At 43.9% G+C, this 22,165-nt stretch overlaps 1 protein-coding gene across 1 annotated transcript in view; it reads right to left on the bottom strand.

Annotated features, from left to right (window-relative positions):
- The window catches only part of LOC120916787 (mucin-2-like), a 211,395-nt gene that overhangs the window by 47,908 nt on the left and 141,322 nt on the right, over positions 1–22,165 (bottom strand). The window contains exons 18-19 of the mRNA XM_040327724.1: positions 20,114–21,952; positions 1,380–1,547 (exon numbers count right to left, since the gene is read on the bottom strand). Coding sequence (XP_040183658.1) covers positions 1,380–1,547; positions 20,114–21,952 — 2,007 coding nt within the window. The remainder of the gene's footprint in view (positions 1–1,379; positions 1,548–20,113; positions 21,953–22,165) is intronic.

Genomic DNA, 22,165 nt, shown 5'->3' with positions numbered 1-22,165 from the left:
ATGCTCGGAAGCATTGAACTTAATTTTTCTCAGCACGGCGTAGTGTTTTACGTCACCGCGTTCTGATACAAAGGGATTTTTAACTGATGGTGTGTAGGCAAGACTGATAAAAGTCAGCTTCATCGGATATCTGTTGAAAAAATCCATCGGTCCGTTTTCATCGGATGAACCGATCGTGTGTACGTGGCATAAGAAACAAAGGAAATAAACCAAAAGCAAATAAAATAAATCAATCAATAACACATACAGTATGTAAAGAAAATTATACAGCAGTTGTCTTTAACATATAAATTACCCAGTAGGAATGAACTTAGTGTGACTAGGCTCGAAGGCTCTGTTCACATCTTGGCGTATCGGGCGACAATCGTGGTAAAACTGCGCAAACAGAATCGCGGGATGCCTGTCACCCAAAATAAGTTCTTGACAGGCGTCCCGCGATTCTGTTTGCGCAATTTTAGTGCGATTGTCACTCGACAAATTGTGTGAAAATCACAGCCACTCTTGGGATGCTACTGCCAGTGACAGGGAACGCATGGGGGTCCCGCGTTTTGCCGCTATTTTGGAACGCAGAGATGCGAACAAAGCCTAAAGAAGCTGCACAAGTCTCTATTTACAACACAGTCTTAGCAGAAAAAAAGCTATAAATATGTGTGTCTATAATTACTTTCATGAAATAAAATCCACTCCTCACTGGTGTAATGCATTGTTGAAACAACTAATCGACATTATCGAATATAATCAATTATTAAAATAGTTGTCATAAGCGATTAGTTGGCCAGCCGATTGGTTGGCCTACATACAGATTGCATTATCTGTTGACTTTTCAGGAAATGCAGTGCAGTATACTGTACATACAGCTCAGTACACCATCTATACATGTCGGTAGAGTCCTGAGAACTGGTGAATGTAAAATTGGTAGAATGTAAAACTAAAAGCAGACGTTTTTTTTTAACCATAATGCATTAAAGTGATTGTAAAGTTTTATTTTTTTTATATACGGTATATAACAAACATATTATACTCACCTTCTCTGTGTATTGGTTTTGCACAGGGCAGTCCAGATCGTCCTCTTCTCCTCCTCTTCTCGTGTCCCTCTTCGCTGCTCCTGGCCCCTCCCTCCTGTCGAGTCCCCCCACAGCAAGCAGCTTGCTATGGAGGCACCCACCCAAGCTGAATCTCTGTGTATCCATTCAGACACAGAGCTGTGGTTTGGCCCTGCCCACTCTCTCTCCTGATTGGCTAACTTACTTTGATTGACAGCAGCAGAGCATTAAGAAAAAAATAACTTCTGTCTTTACAACCCCTTTAAGATAAAAAAAAATATTCTGTGACCAGCCCCAGCACCCCCCCCCCCCATCACCAGCCCCCTGTATACTTACCTGATCCTGATCTCGAACAAGCTGTACTCTTCCCCTCCTCACAGGAGCCAGACACCTGATGCTGTCAATCACAGCCTGTGAGGAGAGGGTAGTGAATTTGCTGTCATCTTTTGTGAGCACTGGGATTAGCAGCATTGGATTGGGGTGAGTAGCATTGGTATAGGTACCCTATAGAGAAGAATGATGTGGCACGGGTAGTATGCCACAGAAAACAGTGAAATGGCCACACTATGCTGACAGTGGGAGGAGATTGAAGGGGCATAGCTAAATAGAACCTGAGCCTACTTACTGTACACATATGCCACAATCTTTGTACTAGCATAATATGGATTCATTATTGTACCAGAAGCCAGAAACCCACAGAAACAAATAAATCTCAGAACGATCATTTTTGTGTATATTTGTTTTGGGGTAGAATGGTGAAGGATTAGAACCCCTACCAGGCTCTTACTACTATCCCAGGATATTTCCCCTCACGTGCCCTTCTGATGACATTGTTTCACCAAACAAGTAGTGATAGGCACCCACCAACAGCAACACAGACATAAGTAAAACATTATTTTGTTAGTAGAGTTGGGGTAGACATGTACCCCTGTCCATTTTGACCTCAGTCTCTTTTTTGCAGAATTTCCCCCTTACATGCGGTCTGGTAAAACTGTTGTCAGAAGGTCAGTAAGTGAGGGAAAATCGCCTTAAACAGAGCTGCATATAGCATTAAAAATATGACAGGAATTCTAATCCTTCCCAATCTAAACCTAGAGAAATTTTTGGGCTTGACACACACTTTAAAAAAGCTGAAATGGGGCGTGGCTTGGCGTGCAACGAGGATGGCAGCACACTGAAGGAGCTCCTCAGCACACACTGCTGTTCATAGCCCTTCACCCGACCACCAGCTCTCAGATGCCGGGCAGAAAGCTTTACTCGACTCCCTACTCTCACCCGCGCCGCAATTCAGTGTCCTCCTCGGCGAAAAACATAGCGGACATCTTTAAAACTATTCCCCCACAGCCCACAGCGGCACAAAAATGCCCCAGATGGCTCTGGGACACCAGGAGGAGGAATGTAGTGAGGATTCTCAATCAGCTCCTGAGGACTCAGGCAGGGGTAAGTCCAGATCGGATCACCCCTCAACATTTGCCAAAATGTCAGTGATTGCAGCGGACATCAAAGCTACCTTCTCAGCTGCCATCACTGAGCTGAAGACGAGTATGCTTGTGCTCAATAGGAAGGTGGCAGCGACATAAAATGCAGGAAAGCACAGGGACAAGGCCTTCCATAGATTGGAGAGGGCCACAATAACTCAGTTGCAGCACTTCACAGATACTGTATGAACATACATATTGAAGACCTTGACAATAGGGGCAAAAGGTGCAACATCAGGGTGAGGGGGATCCCAGAATCTGTAGAGCCTGAACAGATTGTCCCAGCACTCCGGTGACTTTGTACAGCCTTTGCCCGCCTGTGCTCATAATGCATCGATTGACTTCTCATCAGCTCATGCAGGGCTCTAATAATAACAACCTCATGTTTTCCCCTCTTAACCTCAGATAGGACCCAGACTACACTGCAGAGCTCATGTTCATGACACCCATAACTGCAGGTTATTTCTGTTGTGAGACTTCTTGCTCCTTCTATTGATCTGCACTGGACGTGGCATGCTTCCAGTTATGAAGACAGTGCAAAGTACTGTTGCCAGGCTCATGAGGTGTCTCTGAGACGGACCGGCTCACTTGGCCGGTGCTCCCGGTTCTTGGCAGAAACACATTCCGCACACCCTGAGTGGACTGTCCATCTCACTAATGTTATGTTTTCTTTGTTTTAATGCGCCTTCCTACTTTTCTTAGGTACGCTAATGGACGACCCACACATACTTAGGTCCTATCATTATTATTAGAGAGAGTTTACATGTATGAGTCACAGAAGAGGATGCTCATATCATTTTCTGTTTAGACTTTTTACTATGTTTGCCTAGATTTATAGCATACACCATGGTCGGGTGTATAATAGTTCAGAATTTTCGGTTACAGCCCTTACGGCTGTGTGTGCAGCAGTTAGGATGATCCTTTAAGTTCACCTGTTAGATTGAAATTTACAGAAATTTAACAGGTGTGCTGACACCTGATTGTTGTCGCCTCCCTTTTACCCCAAGGAGTGTCCCTTGTCCCTCAGCTGAGACAAGGGGTACACTACAACACTACGTTGGTAAGTGCCTTCCTGATGGAGGACTGCTAGTGCGCCACTCTCTTGCAACTATACTCTATTTCCTTTATTCTTTCTCTTTCTTTATCCCCTTCCTTTTCTGTCCCCTATAAGGTGTTCGATTTCAGTGTTACAGGATTGTTGTCTTAGATCTTTGATATAGATATTAACTTGCATTTCATAGTTCTGTTTTTGTAGTTCGAACCTCCGAGCGTCTCCTCCTGACCTCTCACCATGGCCAATTTATCCCTGGGGTGATGCCCTTCAGTGATTTACCACAATATCAGGGGCCTAAACATACCTGAACGTCGCTCTACCCTTTTGAGGGAGCTTAAAAAAGGTAAGCATTATTGTGTATTCCTCCAGGAGACCCATTTTAAAACACATCACATACCAAAGCTTACAAACTCATACTTTACAAGGGCGTTTCATGCCACGATTGACGACTCCAGGTCCAAAGGGGTTACAATGCTGATCAGCAGAGAAGCTCCATTTGAGTTGTTTGAACAAGTGTGTGACCCAGAGGGCAGGTTTGTGTTTTTGAAGGGGTCATATGGGGGCACCCCAATAACCCTGGCAAATGTATACTTTCCAAATAGAGCTCACGTCACGTTTTGTCAACACATTGTCAGAGAACTCCAGGGATTCGCTGCAGGATAAAGGGAGTAGCCGCTCCAGGTGGGAACCCAGATGAATATCCTCCGCTGCAGATAACTCAGGTGCAGGCAATGCACTTAGCAAAGCAGGAACAAAAATTGTCTCTGTACAGCCGCACTCTGAACAAATTGTAGCCTTTATTAAAAGAAGGGCAGCACTACAAGTCACAGCAAAAAAAAAAAAACCTGACTGCTAATGCGTTTCGCACTGAAACTAGTGCTTAGTCATAGCTAAAAAAATATAACAAATGATATCAAATATATACACAACCTTACTGAGACCATAAAACTGAAGACCCAAGAGAACAGATGGTGTCTAATTATCTAATTAGTTAACAAAATAATAAGTGGGTGGGAGTGTCTTGTGAAAAAAACCTCTAATAAAAGAGAGAAAATGTGTGTTTGGTGATTAAGGCCCCTTTCACAAGTGCGGACCGTATGTCCGCTTTTTCATCCATCCGTTTGCGGATGAAAAAGGGACATACATTGGTCCCAATGAGATTGCGGGTGTCAGCGGATGAACATCCGCTGACACCCGTATTCGTCCGCCTCTGCAAAGATCCGATTTTGCAGATGGAAGAAAACCCTATTTTTTCTTTTGTCTGCAGAGCCGATCGGATGAACACGGACATATGGTCCGTGTTCATCCGATCCCCCCATAGGGGAGAGCGGAGAAAAGACAAGGCGCTCCCTGCACAGTGTGCGGGGACCGCCCTGTCATCCGCCAGCTCAGCGGGGATCAACGGAGCGATCCCCGCTGAGCAAGCGGAGCATACGGAGGCGGATCATTACTGATCCGCCCCCTGTGAAAGGGGCCTTACACGTATATACCTTCATGTGCATACAAGGATTACAGTATATAGAAAATATCTCTATAAAAAGTTTATAGATGGTGAATGTTATACAGATGTAAAAACAACAAAACAAAACAAAACAAAAAGACAGCTCCAGTACGTTCACAGGCAATCTGCAGGCAGTCTCCATTGACTTCCTGGATGTTAGGTTGTCTGGTTTGAACGGTGTGGTGGAAACAAGCCTTGGTGTGGTGGAAACAAGTGGTTCTCAAACATCTAGTGCCGTGACCCCTTGATAACATTTCCCAAGTTGTGGGGACCCCTAACAGTACAATTATTTTTGTAGCGTGGGTTGTGAGCACCCAAGGCAAGTAATTTGCGCCCCTAACCCACGGACATTTAGACATTTTCCTCTCCCTTACATGTATTCTCCATTTGTATTCCTTCTCTTACTCCTTGGGGGGGTGGGGGTGTGGAGTCAGTGGCAATGCTTAAGGGAGTTCTGATCAGCCAACTTAGGTTCTCTTGATTAAGGTCATCTGCTGATCTGAGAACTGTAGTGGGGAGTTTTAATTGCAACTATATCACAGGTAGTGTTACTCACTGTGTCTCCGACTTTGTGGTGTCTCATATCAGTGACAACTATGCTGAAATCATCAGATAGGGTCTCCTCCAGCCCCTCCCATTTCGCATTTCTCACCAGTCACCTGACCTCTAGTCTCTGCCCCCCAGCCATGCCATGAACTGAATGGGAGGCTGCGAAGAGGCTGAGTGGGCAGCCACATGCTCCAGGGACAGCCCTGCCGGGCAGCTGCAGGTATGCTGCGAGAGAGTGGTGCGTGCTTCAGGAACAGCCCAGGATTCGGTGACCCCTGGGAAATCATCATTCGACCCCCAGGTTGAGAATCACTGCTTTATAGCAAACCCAGAGCCGGCCCTACCATGGGACCCAGTGGTCCCAGGCAGCATTTTAAGAGCGGCGGCAGCCATCCCGGCTATCTCCCGAGATCATCGTGAAAATGACATGTAAAATAACTGAAGAGACCAGCAGATGTCGGGGTGGGTGGGACCCAGCAGCAGCTATCAGACACCAGCCAATGGAATAGGTTCTGGGCGGGCCACTATGTGTATGTGGCCCCACCCCCTTCCTTAAGCAGGACAATCATTGGCTGGTGTTCGATTGCTGCTGGGTCCTGCCCACCCCAAATCACCGCTGAATTTTGAATGCTGATTAACTCTCTCTGCACTGCCTATGCCGTGCTGCTGACACTCTGAAATTCCATGTTACAACAGGCAGACATTTGGGCGCTGCAATCTTGAACACTGAGAGGAAGCATGAAGACATACTTGTTACAGTGTTTCTGACAGTCTAGATGTGGAATCCAGGCAGAGATGTAGTGAGGAGGGCAGACAGACCAGTGTCAGTCTGCTAGTTCATAGTCTCCTCTGTGCTCTGTTTTGTTAAAGTGGTTGTAAACCCACTTTTTTTACTTTTACCTACAGGTAAGCCTATAATAAGGCTTACCTGTAGGTAAGGAGAATATCTCCTAAACCTGCACGGTTTAGGAGATATTCCCCTCGCAATGCGCCACATGCGCAGGGGGGATCTACGGCAAAAGGACCGGCAGCCGCCGGACCTTGCCGAATTTAAATCTCCCGCGCGCACGCGCGGGAGTGACGTCATCGCCGCTCCAGCCAATCACAGCGCTGGAGCGGCGATACCCGGAAGACACGCCAGGCAAGAGGACATCTCGCTCGGCGTGGACCAGGTAAGTTCTACACACCTCGTTCCGAGGTAAGTATTTCATAATGAGCTAATATGCGGTGCCTTGCAGGAGAAAAAAAAAATAAAAAATTTTGATGAGGGTTTACAACCGCTTTAAGTGACTGTGTAATCAGACACCTTGAGGCTGCAAACATCTGGGACTGGGAGCCTCTGAAGCAATCAAAGGACAGTGTCATACCTTGTAATCGGCTGCAGTTCCTGACCATCTGATTACACAACACGAGGTTGGTCGGGAGAAGGGGGGGCTGCTTCTAGTTCACAGGGTCTGCCCAGCTTCTTGTACCTGGCTGCGGTAGTGCACTAATATGGTTGCTGGCTTTAATAAAGGTAGGATGCAAGTGCAGGAGCTCCTTCTACATTTTCCATTTTTTTTTTATTATGTCCCTATGCCCACCATGGTCCCTAATAGAAGGTCTGTACTGAGATGGGTCTGGAGGGGTGGTTTGTGCTAAGGGGAGTTTAGGATTGTGGGGGGGGGATCTGTACTGAGTGGGGATTTGGGAGGGATGGTCTTGAGGGGAGATTTGTACCGAAAGGAAGGGGTGTGGTTGTTGTCAGCATTCCCATGCGGTGCGATTTTGGAGTCCATTCATTTTAAATGGGCTTTAATTCACACCAGAACACAGAAAAAACTTTTTGGTAGTGTGTTTGCAATCTGCTTTACAGGTGGCGTAAAGCACCCACAGAAGATCACAAGGGTAGCGCTTTCCAGCAGTATCAAAAATGCTCACAGAAGAATAAATACAATTGTAAAAAAATAAAACATTTAAATTCTAAAACATGATTAACAAAAAATGAAGGGCCGTTCACACATACTTTAATATCTGAAGAGCTGTCAGCATTTGGATTGCTCTTCAGAGAGCTTTTAACAGGTGGTGCGGAGGCATATTGCCTCCTCACTGCCTGTTTTAATCCCACACTAGCACGATGCAATCATATGCTTTGCATGCTGTTGCAGGACACTTGCAGAGCAGCACTGTTCACTTGACTTTTTCGACAAGGATATCATTTCTGCTATGGCTGTGAAGCACAGCATCGAATGTCGTGGCATGTGTATACCCCTAGCCACTTGCTCCACTGCTAAAGGGGGTAGCAGTTTTGCAGGCAGTAAAAACAGTGGGCCAGATTCAAGAAGCTATTGCTCCCGCGCAACCATAGGTTGCGCGGCGCAATAGCTGTTTTGCTCCCGCGTAGCGAATGCCCCTGATTCAGGAACATCGCTACGTGGACTGCAGCCTAGGATATGACAGGCATAAGCCTCCTTATGCCTTCATATCTCAGGCTGCATTCTTGCGTTGTCCGCTAGGGGGCGGGGCCATTGTGATCGGCGTATAGTATGCAAATTGCATACTACCGCCGATTCACAAAAGTTGCGCGGGCCCTGCGCACGCAAGGTACGGAGTTTCCGTACGGCGACTTTAGCGCAAGGTTGCTCCTGCTATAGCAGGGGCAGCCAATGCTAAAGTATAGCCGCCCTTCCCGCTCGTGAAATTTAAATTTCACGTCGTTTACGTAAGTGATTCGTGAATGGCGCTGGACGCCATTCACGTTCACTTAGAAGCAAATGACGTCCTTGCGACGTCATTTGCCGCAATGCACGTCGGGAAAGTTTCCCGACGGAGCATGCGCTGTTCGCTCGGCGCGGGAGCGCGCCTAATTTAAATGATTCCCGCCCCCGGCGGGATCATTTACATTAGGCGCCCTTACGCCGGGCTATTTAGCATAGCGCCCGCGCAATTTACGGAGCTACTGCTCCGTGAATCGCGGGCATATTAAAATATTTGCGTGGGCGCAGAGCAAAAATCGTTGCCCTTTGCCCACGCAAATATTGCGCGGATCTACCTGAATCTGGCCCACTGTGTGTAAATGAGCCCTAAGGACTTCTTCATCCATGTATTCTGGCCTTGTGAATGAGTAAATTGTTTACACAGCTGAAGCTGCCTGTTAGGGACACAGTGGTTGTATGAACACAACCACAGGTCCAAATTTGACAGGTGTGCAATTGTAGGGGAGTGGTCACAATTTGCAGCCATACACCTACACTCACACACCTGTCACCCATAGTGTAACATTTGCTGCCTGCACACAGCTCCAGGTGGCTCCAGCCACATAAACAAACCACTGATTCACATTGTACAAGCCACAGTACCCCTTTGAATGAGCCCCAATACCTCATTCACACATAAAGCTTTATTCTCAATACACTTTCTTAGCTTTTAGATTTAGTAGGAATTCTGTTGTTTGTGTCAGGCAGACTGTACGGGACCCCGTGATTTCTAACAGCAGCCCTGGTTACATGAAGGTGTCACACACAGTTTCACTAAGGGTCAATATCAGCTCAGTGTGAAACTTCCTCTCCTCTGTCAGTGCCAATTAGTGTTTCCAATCAGTGCCACCTAATATCAGTGCCAACCAATGCCACCTATCAGTGCCAGTGTTTCCAATCAGTGCCACCTACCAGTGCCGCCAATCAATGCCCATGAGTGCCACCTATCAGTGCTGCCAATTAGTGCCAATCAGTGCCACTAAATGCTGCCAAACAGTGCTACCTGTTAGTGCCAATGCCGCCTGTCAGTGCCAATCATTGCTGCCAATCTGCCAAACTGAGTGCACGGATGGGGCAATGAACTCAGCAGCCAGGCACATTGTCCATGGGGAGCCGGCCTGGTGGGGCACCACTTATATTGATTGGTTTGTGTAAAAGTGATAGCATCTACAAAATAGGGAATCGATTTATGGCATTTTTAATCAGATTTTCTGATAAATTAAATTTTAGTTATGATATAAAATAATGAATGTGTAGGCCTTTTGGGCGTGATTTTTTATTTATTTTTTGGGGGGGGGCAGCATTTCATTCCTGGGCCCAGGCAGCACAATGTCTTGGGCCAGCCCTGAGCAAACCCACGGCACGAAATGCCCTCTTGAGAGCCGATTCTGGCCATCCGAGCCATACTATTCGTGGGGTCCCATATGGACAATTCCTTCGGCTCAAACGGCTGTGTAGCAGCGGCTAATCTCATGTCACAGCGGTTTAGTGTTACCGGAGTTACCCTCCCAAGGCCATCAACAGGGCACGTATTGCTGCTGATGCCACCCCTAGAGAAGCACTGTTGGGTGACCCAGTTGCTAGACACAACCGTGATCTCACGATGTCATTCAACAATGCTCTGGTCTTTTCCACCCCCTTTAGCCTAGAGTACAATAAGATCAGACACACTGTAACTAAATACCTACCCATTCTTTTAAATTACCCCATTTACCAAGACATCTTGTCCAAAGGTATTAAATCAGTGTCACGAAGAGCTCCTACCTTGGGGGGTCGATTGTCTCCCAGTTTATTCCAAAGCAGGACCCAGAACTCCAATTGGCTTAATTTTAAGAATACATTTAAATGCGGCTCAAAAAACTGCAATTACTGCAAACACATTAAAACGGGCCAGCTAGTTCATTCCGGGTCTACCAACAAATCTTTCGATATCCAACATTTCATTAATTGTAACACCAAGTACATTGTCTATGTCATCAAATGTGATTCATGCCACCTGAGACCTCCAATATGTGGGGCGGACCATCCGCAGATTGAGAGATAGATTGTATGATCATCTCTACGACAGACAAAAACAAAAACACAAATGTGGCTAGACATTGGAATGACATACATTCCAAGGATACCTCCAGTCTCTCCATCCAGGACATTGAGAAGATCCATACTCCTATTTGAGGGGGGGGACAGGTTCAGGATTCTGTGCAGGCGAGAGGTTTACTGGATATTCATGTTACATACTAGAATACCGGTGGGATGAATTTCGAATGGGATGTTTCCCATGATTATGATTAATTCCCTTTGTCTTTCCTTCTTTGTTATTTCCCCGCCTTTCTCCCTGCCTGCACAGTGTCCTGACCTACACACACACACACACACATATATATATATATATATATATATATATATATATATATATCCTTTTATACATATGATGTAATGTCTGTCTATTGTGCTTGTCATCTCTATTCACATGATGCCTGCACAGTATCCTGACATACCTATATATATATATATATATATATATATATGTATCCTTTCACGTATATATTTCCTGTTTGACAGGTTTGTTGTAATGTCTATTGTGCACATTACTTCTATTCATATGATGTATCTATACACACGATCTTTCTGCACAGTATCCTGACATATATATACCCGGCGTTGCCCGGTCTTCCTATCTTAACCTTTTGGGGAGGAAAATCATAGTAATATAAATATACCCATCTTTTATATAAGGGTGTAGGTAAGGGTTAATTTAACTGTCATATATTTTTATTTGGCATATAAGTAATATGTGTACCAGGTATTATTGAAATATCTCCAGGCGTACAGAAGTTATGTGGGAACATACATTTCCCATTGATTTGCATGGGACTTTAAACAAAAACCCCGACCCTCACAAATGGGGGTAGTTAAGGGATAAATTAACTATCCTATAGTTTAAGTGGACATATAAGTAACATGTGACCAAGTGTTATCGAAATATCTACAGCCGTTTGGAAGTTATGAAGTAACATGTATTTCCCATAGATTTGAATAGGACTTTAAAGGAAAACCCCGACCATGGCAAATGGGGGTGGGTAAGGGTTAAACCACCTATCCTATGTTTGTTGCTGACATATAAGTAACATGTGTGCCAAGTTTCATGTTAATATCTTTAGCCGTTTGGACGTGATGCTGGAACATACATACATACACACACACACGTTGAGTTTTATATATATAGATATATATATATATATATATATATATATATACCGTATTTATTGCGGTATAACGCGCTCCCGCGTATACCGCGCACCCCTAAAGTTGCCCCGAATCCTGTGGAAAAAAAGTTTTTTTTGTACTTACAGTTTTGGTGTCTTGCGCGGGGTCCGGCGTCCGTCTGCGGCTTCGGGTGTCCTCTTCGTCGGGTCCGGCGTCCTTCTGCGGCTTCAGGTGTCCTCTTCGTCGGGTCCGGCGTCCTGCTGCGGCGTCCTCGCGTCCTCCCCGCTCGTTTCCCGCGCCGAGTTTGAATACTGCGCCGACATATACCGAGCGCAGTACACTCGTGTATCGTCGGGCAGACTCGGCAACTCTCGCGCTGATGTCCTGTACGCTCAGGACGTCAGCGCGAGAGGCGCCGAGACTGCCCGAAGATACACGATTGTACTGCGCTCGGTATATGCCGGCGCAGTATTCAAACTCGTGGCGGGAAAGCTGGTATCGGCGTATACAGCGCACCCACGATTTTGCCCTGATTTTCAGGGCAAAATAGTGTGCAGTATACGCAGATAAATACGGTATATATATATATATATATATATATATATCTCCTTTTATACATATCTCCTGCTTGACAGGTTGATGTAATGTCTGTCTATTGTGCATGTCATCTGAGATATATATATAAATATATATATATATATATATATATATATATATATATATATATATATATATATATATATCCTTTCACGTATATATTTCCTGTTTGATAGGTTTGTTGTAATGTTTGCCTATTGTGCACATTACTTCTATCCATATGATGTGTCTGTACACACGATCCGAGAATTGTTGTTCTCTTACCTGGATGTCTGCTCTGCTTTGAGCTATACACCCGCTCTGGAGGAGGTACCTCGTATATGTTAGGCCCCGTACACACGAGGGGACATGTCCGATGAAAACGGTCCACGGACCGTTTTCATCGGACATGTCCGCTCGGAGATTTCTGTCTGATGGTTGTACACACCATCAGACAGAAATCCGCACGGACACGATACGCGGTGACGTGGCCACGCCGTCGCCGCGACGATGACGCGCGACGTGCGCGGCCCTGGAAGGTCAATGTTTCCACGCATGCGTCGAATTACTTCGACGCATGCGAGGGCTTTCGGCTGAGCGGACATGTCCGGTGAGTCTGTACAGACGACGGACAGGCTTCCAGCGGACATGTTTCTTAGCATGCTAAGAAACATTTGTCCGCTGGAAACCTGTCCGATCCGCCGGAAAATTGTCCGGTCGGCCGTACAGACGACCGAACATGTCCGCTGAAACTGGTCTGCGGACCAGTTTCAGCGGACATGTTCGGTCGTGTGTACGGGGCCTTAGTCTATCATAGAAACACTTTCTTGGTTTTTGTGCATATGCACATTTATATACATTCATTCTAACAGGTTATTCCTCCTAAGTGGTGATGTGGAGCTCCTCTTTCTTTACATCTACCATCCAATATATTATGGAGAGTTCCACTCACTTTCTGTCTAGTGAAGCATAGTCAACAGGAAAAGAGGGGAGGTAAATCTCTCTAATGGAGGCCCTGTAGTAAAAACTTGACAGCAACTAAAACTAAAAAAAATTAAAAGGTAGTCAAACAAAATGAATACATTTCACAAGAGTTTGTTTTAAAAAATATATAGAAAAAGTTTAATTCACCATCCTTAGATGGAGCTGTTTAAAACAATGAATTGATCACAATTAATTGCAAATTACAGTTTGTTACTATTTCTTTAGTCCAGGGTGTGTAGATCCTGGTGGGATATCGTAGAAGAGGCCTACACGTTTCGTGGGTAACCCTGCTTCATCAGGGCCTATGGAGCTGTCACACAGAGAAATCATAATAAATAGATAGTAATACATAAATAGATAGAGCAATATTCAGAAAATCATTTTTTAAACATACAGTAATAGTTTTGTTCCTACAATGATCATGCATCAACGATAGAAATAACACAAATGAAAACTGCATCCCGTGCGATGCACAGAATGCATGATAAAAATGGCGTAAACCATTCACAATATTTCAAGCGTATTGAATCATTTGTTATAATCAAACATGTACAACTACAGAAAGTTTCGCATGATGCCCAGCTGTGTTTCATATTTTCAAGAATTCATTTAGAAAAAATATGAATAAATGAATAAATAGAATGGTTGCGTAGATAGAATATATATCAGATTTACCTTATAAGGTATGCAACTGGTATAGCCGTCCAGGGGGAAACAAAAGAGCCTGGGGAGCCCATGGGGATGGCCTCACCAGTCCGAACCGGAGAGCAGGGGAAAACTGAAATCCCTATATGTGATGATAATTGGGTAGTGATTACTAAAGTTAGCACAGAAAAAAAAAAAAAACTCTTACCAGGTCTAGGAGAAGAACAAAGACAATGCAAAAGTATGCACTGTAGACCGGAGGATTTCAGGAATACCCTGAGATGCGGTCGTGATTCTTAAAGTATAAGGCCCCGTACACACCATAGAATCCATCCGCTGAAAAATCCCAGCAAATGGGTTTCAGCGGATAGATCCTATGGTGTGTACACTCCAGCGGATCTGTTTCCGCGGATATATCTCCCCTGGGATGGATTCCAGCAGATCGAATATTTGCTGACATGCCAAACAAATCCATCCGCTGGAATCCATCCCAACGGATGGATCCGCTGGTCTGTATAGACTCACTGGATCCATCCGTCCGAAGGGATCCCCCGCATGCGTCGTAATGATTCGACGCATGCGTGGAATTCCTTATATGACAGCGTCGCGCACGTCTCCGCGTCATAATCGTGGCGACGGCGCGACACGTCATCGCCAGAGGATTTCGGCGCGGATTTCAATGCGATGGTGAGTACACTCCATCGCATAGAAATCCTCGAGAGGATTTATGCGTGGAAACGGTCCGCTGGACCGTATTCGCGGATGAATTCTCTCGTGTTGAAGCAGAATGACAAGGGAGATTTAAATGGATTCAAATGTGTGCATTTTAAGATGCACTGATAGAAGCATACATAAGTAGAGTGGAGGAGAGCGGGGGGAAGGAGAAGGAGGGGAGAGAAGTATTTTCTCACCTGTCTATACCCATTTGTTTGATCCCAACAGCTCCGCCAGTGCAGAGAAATGAACTGGAGTGAGAGTGAAGATGTGTACTGAATATAAAGGGCTTGAGTGTTCCTAAATCGTCCGGTCGGACACATGGGAGGCTGAGGTTGGCCCCATCGACCCGGATCGTGGATCCAGTACTGGATCCGGAGGGATGGGAGCAAGCTCATCTGTCCACTGACAAGCCATGGGAACACACACGCTGAAACTCAGCGTGTGTGAACAGATCCCAGGCTCTGCTGCCTCATTCCTGTAAGCCTGCCTCGTTGATGCATGATCATTGTAGAAACAAAACTATTACTGTATGTTTGAAAACTGATTTTTCTGAATATTGCTCTATCTATTTATTTATTACTATCTAATATCTATTCATTATGATTTCCCTGTGTGACAGCTCAATAGGCCCTGATGAAGCGGGGTTACCCACGAAACGTGTAGGCCTCTTCTACGTTATCCCACCAGGATCTACACACCCTGGACTAAAGAAATAGTAACAAACTGTAATTTGCAATTAATTGTGATCAATTTATTGTTTTAAACAGCTCCATCTAAGGATGGTAAATTAAACTTTTTCTATATATTTTTTAAAACAAATTCTTGTGAAATGTATTCATTCTGTTTGACTGCATCTTGGCACACTCAAAGCCCCACTCCATACACTACCTTTTACATTTTTATACGTTGCAGGGGCGGTGCCTCCATGGAGTAATAATTATCTCATGTGTCCCCCCACCCCACATGTGATAAAACAAAAAAAAAAAGTTTTGATTGAACATATACTTTAAATGCACTACTGGAATACTTTGTGTTTACAGATTCAGAGCAGGAACTCTATCACCTTGCTCATACAGTTTCATTTAGTAAGTGGAAGTCACAAAGCTGCCAGGTTCCTTTATTTCAGGAAAACCCACAATGGTCTGAAAAATATGTCATGGTTGTACCTTGTAGAAAATGTTTATTTGCCAAATATTTTAGATGAACACTATAAAAAAAAGATGTAATCAGTATACAAATATGTAAAAGAAAAAAAAAAACAGCTTTCCTTTAAAACGCACAAATGAGAAGTAAGAATTAAATGTAATTACTATAATACGTTAGTATAATTCCCTGTGTTTTTTTTTTTTTTCACTTTTTTTGTCTAAAGAAGACCATAAGAAATGGCTAGTAACGTGCTGTAGACACTGGGGGTTATTTACGAAAGGCACATCCACTTGAAATTGCACTGAAAATGCACTTGGAAGTGTAGTCGCTGTAAATCTTTGGAGTAGATCTGAAATGAGGGGAGGCTCTGCTGATATTATCATCCAATTATGTGCCAGCTAAAATGCTGTCTTTTATGTTCCTTGCATGTCCCGCTTCGGATCTACAGCGATTGAATTTCCAAGTGCACTTGTAGGGCAAAGTGGACTTTCCTTTAGTAAATAACCCCCACTGTGTCAGTTATGAATTATGTGGTATAACCTGCTAATGTACAGATTACAACTTTGGCTTATTTTAGAAGACATGTTAACATAACCCAGATTCAAACCTGCGTTCTGAGGTAATATGTATTCTAGGATGTGGTACTGTTACACATCATGGGATGTACCACAACCAGAGCTTTTTTTTTCTCAGAAAATAGGTGAAGGAACTCAACCACGACCCCGTTCAGATTTCACAAACAGTAGAAGGGTCTTAAAGGGGCATTAAATACCAGGATTGCATTACATACAGAGTGCAGTGTTCAGGGGGTTACACACAGAGTGCAGAGCTTTTGCTTGTAAACACAGAAACCATACTTCTGTGTTTACAAGTGATTGTGGTGAGCAGGCACCAAAGGGTCTGAGCCAGACGTGGTGGAACTGAGTTCCCTCAAGTTCCCCCTGAAAAAAAGCCCTGACCACAACCCATAGAAGTCTCAATCCAGGCCTAGTGTTGGTAGTCCCCGATTATGGCATTAAACCTTTTTTATATTTTTTTATTGTTGAAGGAAGTACTTGTATTATCAATTCCCAAGCACAGCCCCTTCTTTCCAAATGTACTTCTCAAAATATACTGAGTCTTATTCACTGTTTAAAATAATTTTGCAGTAATTTGTGATTTTTATGTTTTTGAAGATTTGGAACAGGTTTTTTATCATATTTTCTGTCTAAATCCTATACTTGCATCTGCATTTATCAACAAAATAATCAGTGACCAAAACTATTAGGGAGGTACTCACCGTTTCTGGCGTGTAAAAAGATGTTTCAGTTGGTTCGCGTCCTGTTGCTGTTAGGTTAAAAAAAAGAAAAGCATAATCACTAAGCTGGACAATACTTTTAATATTTTTTTTTTTTATTCTGATAGTGGCCGTGATGCTTTGCTTTGTGACAAAATTACCTCATTATGTCGCGTCTGGCAGTGTTGCTTGCCAAATGTGGCCATTGAAATCAATTGCACTATGTGTCAACTGATTGGCACGTAGATGTGACACAGTGTTGCAATGCAATATTCCCCTTGGCAATGGAGGAAAAAAAATAGACATTCAGGAGGTGCCAGTATTAGCTCCTGAATGCCTATGAACTAGCTCTAATCCACCCCTGAAAAGCGATACACCACAGATTGCATTTCAGAGGTGTGTTTAAAATAGGGTTGCCACCTCCTCCCTTTAAACCGGTACACATATGAATTACACAGGTTCTGAGGCTAATTTAATGCAGATAAGGCACCAAGTAGGGTGACCACGTGTCCTGGATTGCCCGGGACAGTCACGCATTTTGCAGGTCTGTCCCAGGCACATTTAGGACAATACAGTGTGCCAGAATTAAACTGACACAGCCACCCCCCGGGCCAAGCTGATGCCCCCAAAAAAGCCCACCACATCATTGTTTTACTCACTGACAGTACTAGTCCTGGCCGGGAATGCCTGGAGAAGCACAATCCTGCCCCCTGCTTGTCATTGGAGAAATTATAAATCCCGCCTCTTGTGTCCAATCGCTGTGATTCGTTACAGCACAAGCTGATTTTTGGGAAGAGAGGGTGTCCCTAAATGGTAGTTTGGAAATGTGGTCACCCTAGCACCAAGTGAGTTTAATTACCACCTTAATCAGCCACAGAACCTGTGTGATTGATGTGTGTTCAGGTTAAAAGGGATGAGGTGGCAACCAAAGTTTAGAACCACAAAACGTGTGAACAAGGCCTGACATTTTAGATTTCCAAGCACTTTCGGTCTCTGTGACAAAAGTCACTTTTACTAATAGAAGATCAATCAACCAAGTGGGGACACATACAGGAATAAAATCTAAACAGCAGGTAAAAGAAAACAAGCCAATCAGCTTCAAACTTTATTATGTTCAATTAAGGTTTGACAAAAAAAATCCTGAAAATGTATTGGTTTATATTCAGAGCTGCACTCTCCACTTTTAGTAAATCAACCCCACAGTCTGCTGCTTCTGTTAGCTTTTCCTAGTAAACTCTGCAGGGCCGCCATCAGGGGGGTACAGGCAGTACACCTGTAAGGGGCCCGGAGGTCCCCAGGGGCCCCGATGGCAACTCCCTTTAAAAAAAAAATATATATATATATATTTTTTTTTAGGGGTCCTGAGGTCCCCAGGGGTGCGGAGCCCCCCAGGGCCCCAGATGCCAACCCCCTTTTTTTATTATTTTTTTATAAAAAATATATATATTTTTTTCAATATATTTTTATTTTATTTTGTATTAAAGGGCCAATATATATATATATATATATATATATATATATATATATATATATATATATATATATATATAATTTTAGAGGTCCGGAGGTCCCCAGGGGCCCAGTGGCCCCCATTGCCCCAGATGGCAAACCCCTGTTTTTTATTTATTTTTTATAAAAATATATATATTTTTTTAATATATTTGTATTTTATTTTTTATTAAAGGGCCATTTTTTTTCCTTCTATCTGCTACCAGCAACTGTCACAGTGTTCTACATATAAAGGACAGTACCGCCCCACAAAATCATGAATGAGGTTGGACACCACCCTAGCCTCATGGGTAACCATGCCAAATGCTGTTTTGATTGTCACGGGTATCAGCGGGTATTCTAGAGTGTCCCAGTATATACATACCATCCGCAAGGTCCCAGCAATGGGACCTATTTAACCAGCTACCCTGGTGAAGACAAATGTTGCCATACTACCTGAATCTAACAGTGGTCTGGCGTGGAATTGGTTTACCTAAATGTCAGACCCAGACTGTCCCTTTGTGAGGCCCACGTGTACAGCACAGAACGTCTGGATGTAGCAAGACATTCTCTTTACAACTTCACTCTTCATGGGCTCTTCTTGAAGGGTACATTGAGCCTAGATATGGCCCTAGGAGTGACACCACCAGCTAAGCACATTCTTGTTCCTTCATGCAAGAGCGGAGCTTTGGAAAACTGGGAAGGTCACTTCCTGGCTCTCCCGAGTGCTGGTTCCTGGAATATTGAGTGGTTTAAAGTGGTTCTAATGGCAGATTTTTACCTTAATGCATTCTATGCATCCCATGCTGGATCTACATGCACGTTTGCATTTGCACATGAGCGGGGGGGGGGGGGGGGGGAGGGATGCTTTTTTATTTAATGTTATTTATTTAAGATACATTTATATGACTCCCTGGTGATAGCTTGGCCAGTGATAGGCACTCTTTATGGAGAGATCAGAGATTAGGTCCCTGATCCCTCCTCTGCCCTCCAAGGCAGCTGATTAAACCTCCTCCCTGGCCAGTACCCACCGGGTGGACTAAGAATTGAAACCGGCACTAAGTTTGGGGAAACAGAATTTTTTTCTGGATTTGCCAAACCTCCTGTGAAGCAAACACTGACCAATTAGCTCAAACCCACTGCTAAACACATAGCACAGCAGTCTGAGACTTCAGCGCTCTCTGCATAGTCTGTACATCAAAAACACTCCTGCTTCCTAAGCAGTGATGTCCATGCACCACAGACTCAGACCACTTCCCTGTGCATTGTGAGGTTTTCAAGCTCTCCAGCAAGCTGTTAGAACTAAGGAATTTTAACCCTTGCTGCAGCACATTAGTTTTGTTCAATAACATAAAAATGTCCTCATTAATTACTAAACATGCAGTCTAACTGCATTTAGGTAATAATACATAAAACTTTAGCTGGGCTTAAATTTCATTAAAACAATAACCTTACTTTTAGTTATAGTAGATGGTGGTGTAGATTTAGTAGTAATTCTTGTAGTGGTTTTTGTTGTTCCAGTAGTTGTAGATGGTGGTGTAGTGGGTGATGTTGTTGTTCCAGTAGTTGTAGATGGTGTGGTAGTTGTAGTAGTTGATGTTGTTGTTCCACTAGTTGTAGATGGTGGTGTAGATGTTGATGTTGTTGTTCCAGTAGTTGTAGATGGTGGTGTAGTGGTTTTTGTTGTTCCAGTAGTTGTAGATGGTGGTGTAGTGGTTGATGTTGTTGTTCCAGTAGTTGTAGATGGTGGTGTAGTGGTTATTGTTGTTGTTCCAGTAGTTGTAGATGGTGGTGTAGTGGTTGATGTTGTTGTTCCAGTAGTTGTAGATGGTGGTGTAGTGGTTGATGTTGTTGTTCCAGTAGTTGTAGATGGTGTGGTAGTTGTAGTAGTTGATGTTGTTGTTCCACTAGTTGTAGATGATGGTGTAGAGGTTGATGTTGTTGTTCCAGTGGTTGTAGATGGTGGTGTAGTGGTTTTTGTTGTTCCAGTGGTTGTAGATGGTGGTGTAGTGGTTTTTGTTGTTCCAGTAGTTGTAGATGGTGGTGTAGTGGTTGATGTTGTTGTTCCTGTGGTTGTAGATGGTGGTGTAGTGGTTGATGTTGTTGTTCCAGTAGTTGTAGATGGTGTGGCAGTTGTAGTAGTTGATGTTGTTGTTCCACTAGTTGTAGATGGTGGTGTAGAGGTTGATGTTGTTGTTCCAGTGGTTGTAGATGGTGGTGTAGTGGTTTTTGTTGTTCCAGTAGTTGTAGATGGTGGTGTAGTGGTTGATGTTGTTGTTCCAGTAGGTGTAGATGGTGGTGTAGTGGTTGATGTTGTTGTTCCAGTAGTTGTAGATGGTGTGGTGGTAGTTGTAGTAGTTGATGTTGTTGTTCCACTAGTTGTAGATGGTGGTGTAGAGGTTGATGTTGTTGTTCCAGTGGTTGTAGATGGTGGTGTAGTGGTTTTTGTTGTTCCAGTGGTTGTAGATGGTGGTGTAGTGGTTTTTGTTGTTCCAGTAGTTGTAGATGGTGGTGTAGTGGTTGATGTTGTTGTTCCAGTGGTTGATGTTGTTGTTCCAGTAGTTGTAGATGGTGGTGTAGTGGTTGATGATGTTGTTCCAGTGGTTGTAGATGGTGGTGTAGTGGTTGATGCTGTTGTTCCACTAGTTGTAGATGGTGGTGTAGAGGTTGATGTTGTTGTTCCAGTGGTTGTAGATGGTGGTGTAGTGGCTGATGTTGTTGTTCCAGTAGTTGTAGATGGTGGTGTAGTGGCTGATGTTGTTGTTACAGTAATTGTAGATGGTGGTGTAGTGGTTGCTGTTGTTGTTCCAGTAGTTGTAGATGGTGGTGTAGTGGTTGTTCCAGTAGTTGTAGATGGTGGGGTAGTTGTTGTGGTTGATGTTGTTGTTCCAGTAATAGTAGATGGTGGTGTAGTTGCAGTGGTTGTTGTTCCAGTAGTTGAAGATGGTGGTGTAGTTGTAGTGGTTGATGTTGTTGTTCCAGTAATTGTAGATGGTGGTGTAGTTGCAGTGGTTGTTGTTCCAGAAGTTGTAGATGGTGGTGTAGTCGTTGATGTTATTGTTCCAGTAGTTGAAGATGGTGGTGTAGCTGTAGTGGTCAATGTTGTTCCAGTAGTTGTAGATGGTGTGATAGTTGTAGTGGTTGATATTGTTGTTCCAGTAGTTGTAGATGGTGGTGTGGTTGTAGTGGTTGATGTTTTTGTTCCAGTGGTTGTAGATGGTGGTGTAGTGGTTAATGTGGTTGTTCCAGTAGTTGTAGAGGGTGTGGTAGTTGTAGTAGTTGATGTTGTTGTTCCACTAGTTGTAGATGGTGGTGTAGAGGTTGATGTTGTTGTTCCAGTGGTTGTAGATGGTGGTGTAGTGGTTTTTGTTGTTCCAGTGGTTGTAGATGGTGGTGTAGTGGTTTTTGTTGTTCCAGTAGTTGTAGATGGTGGTGTAGTGGTTGATGTTGTTGTTCCAGTGGTTGATGTTGTTGTTCCAGTAGTTGTAGATGGTGGTGTAGTGGTTGATGTTGTTGTTCCAGTGGTTGTAGATGGTGGTGTAGTGGTTGATGTTGTTGTTCCACTAGTTGTAGATGGTGGTGTAGAGGTTGATGTTGTTGTTCCAGTGGTTGTAGATGGTGGTGTAGTGGCTGATGTTGTTGTTCCAGTAGTTGTAGATGGTGGTGTAGTGGCTGATGTTGTTGTTACAGTAATTGTAGATGGTGGTGTAGTGGTTGCTGTTGTTGTTCCAGTAGTTGTAGATGGTGGTGTAGTGGTTGTTCCAGT

The sequence above is a fragment of the Rana temporaria genome, chromosome 11, assembly GCF_905171775.1.
Source record: "Rana temporaria chromosome 11, aRanTem1.1, whole genome shotgun sequence".
NCBI classification, from domain to species: domain Eukaryota; kingdom Metazoa; phylum Chordata; class Amphibia; order Anura; family Ranidae; genus Rana; species Rana temporaria.
This window is presented reverse-complemented; position numbering and strand designations above follow the sequence as displayed.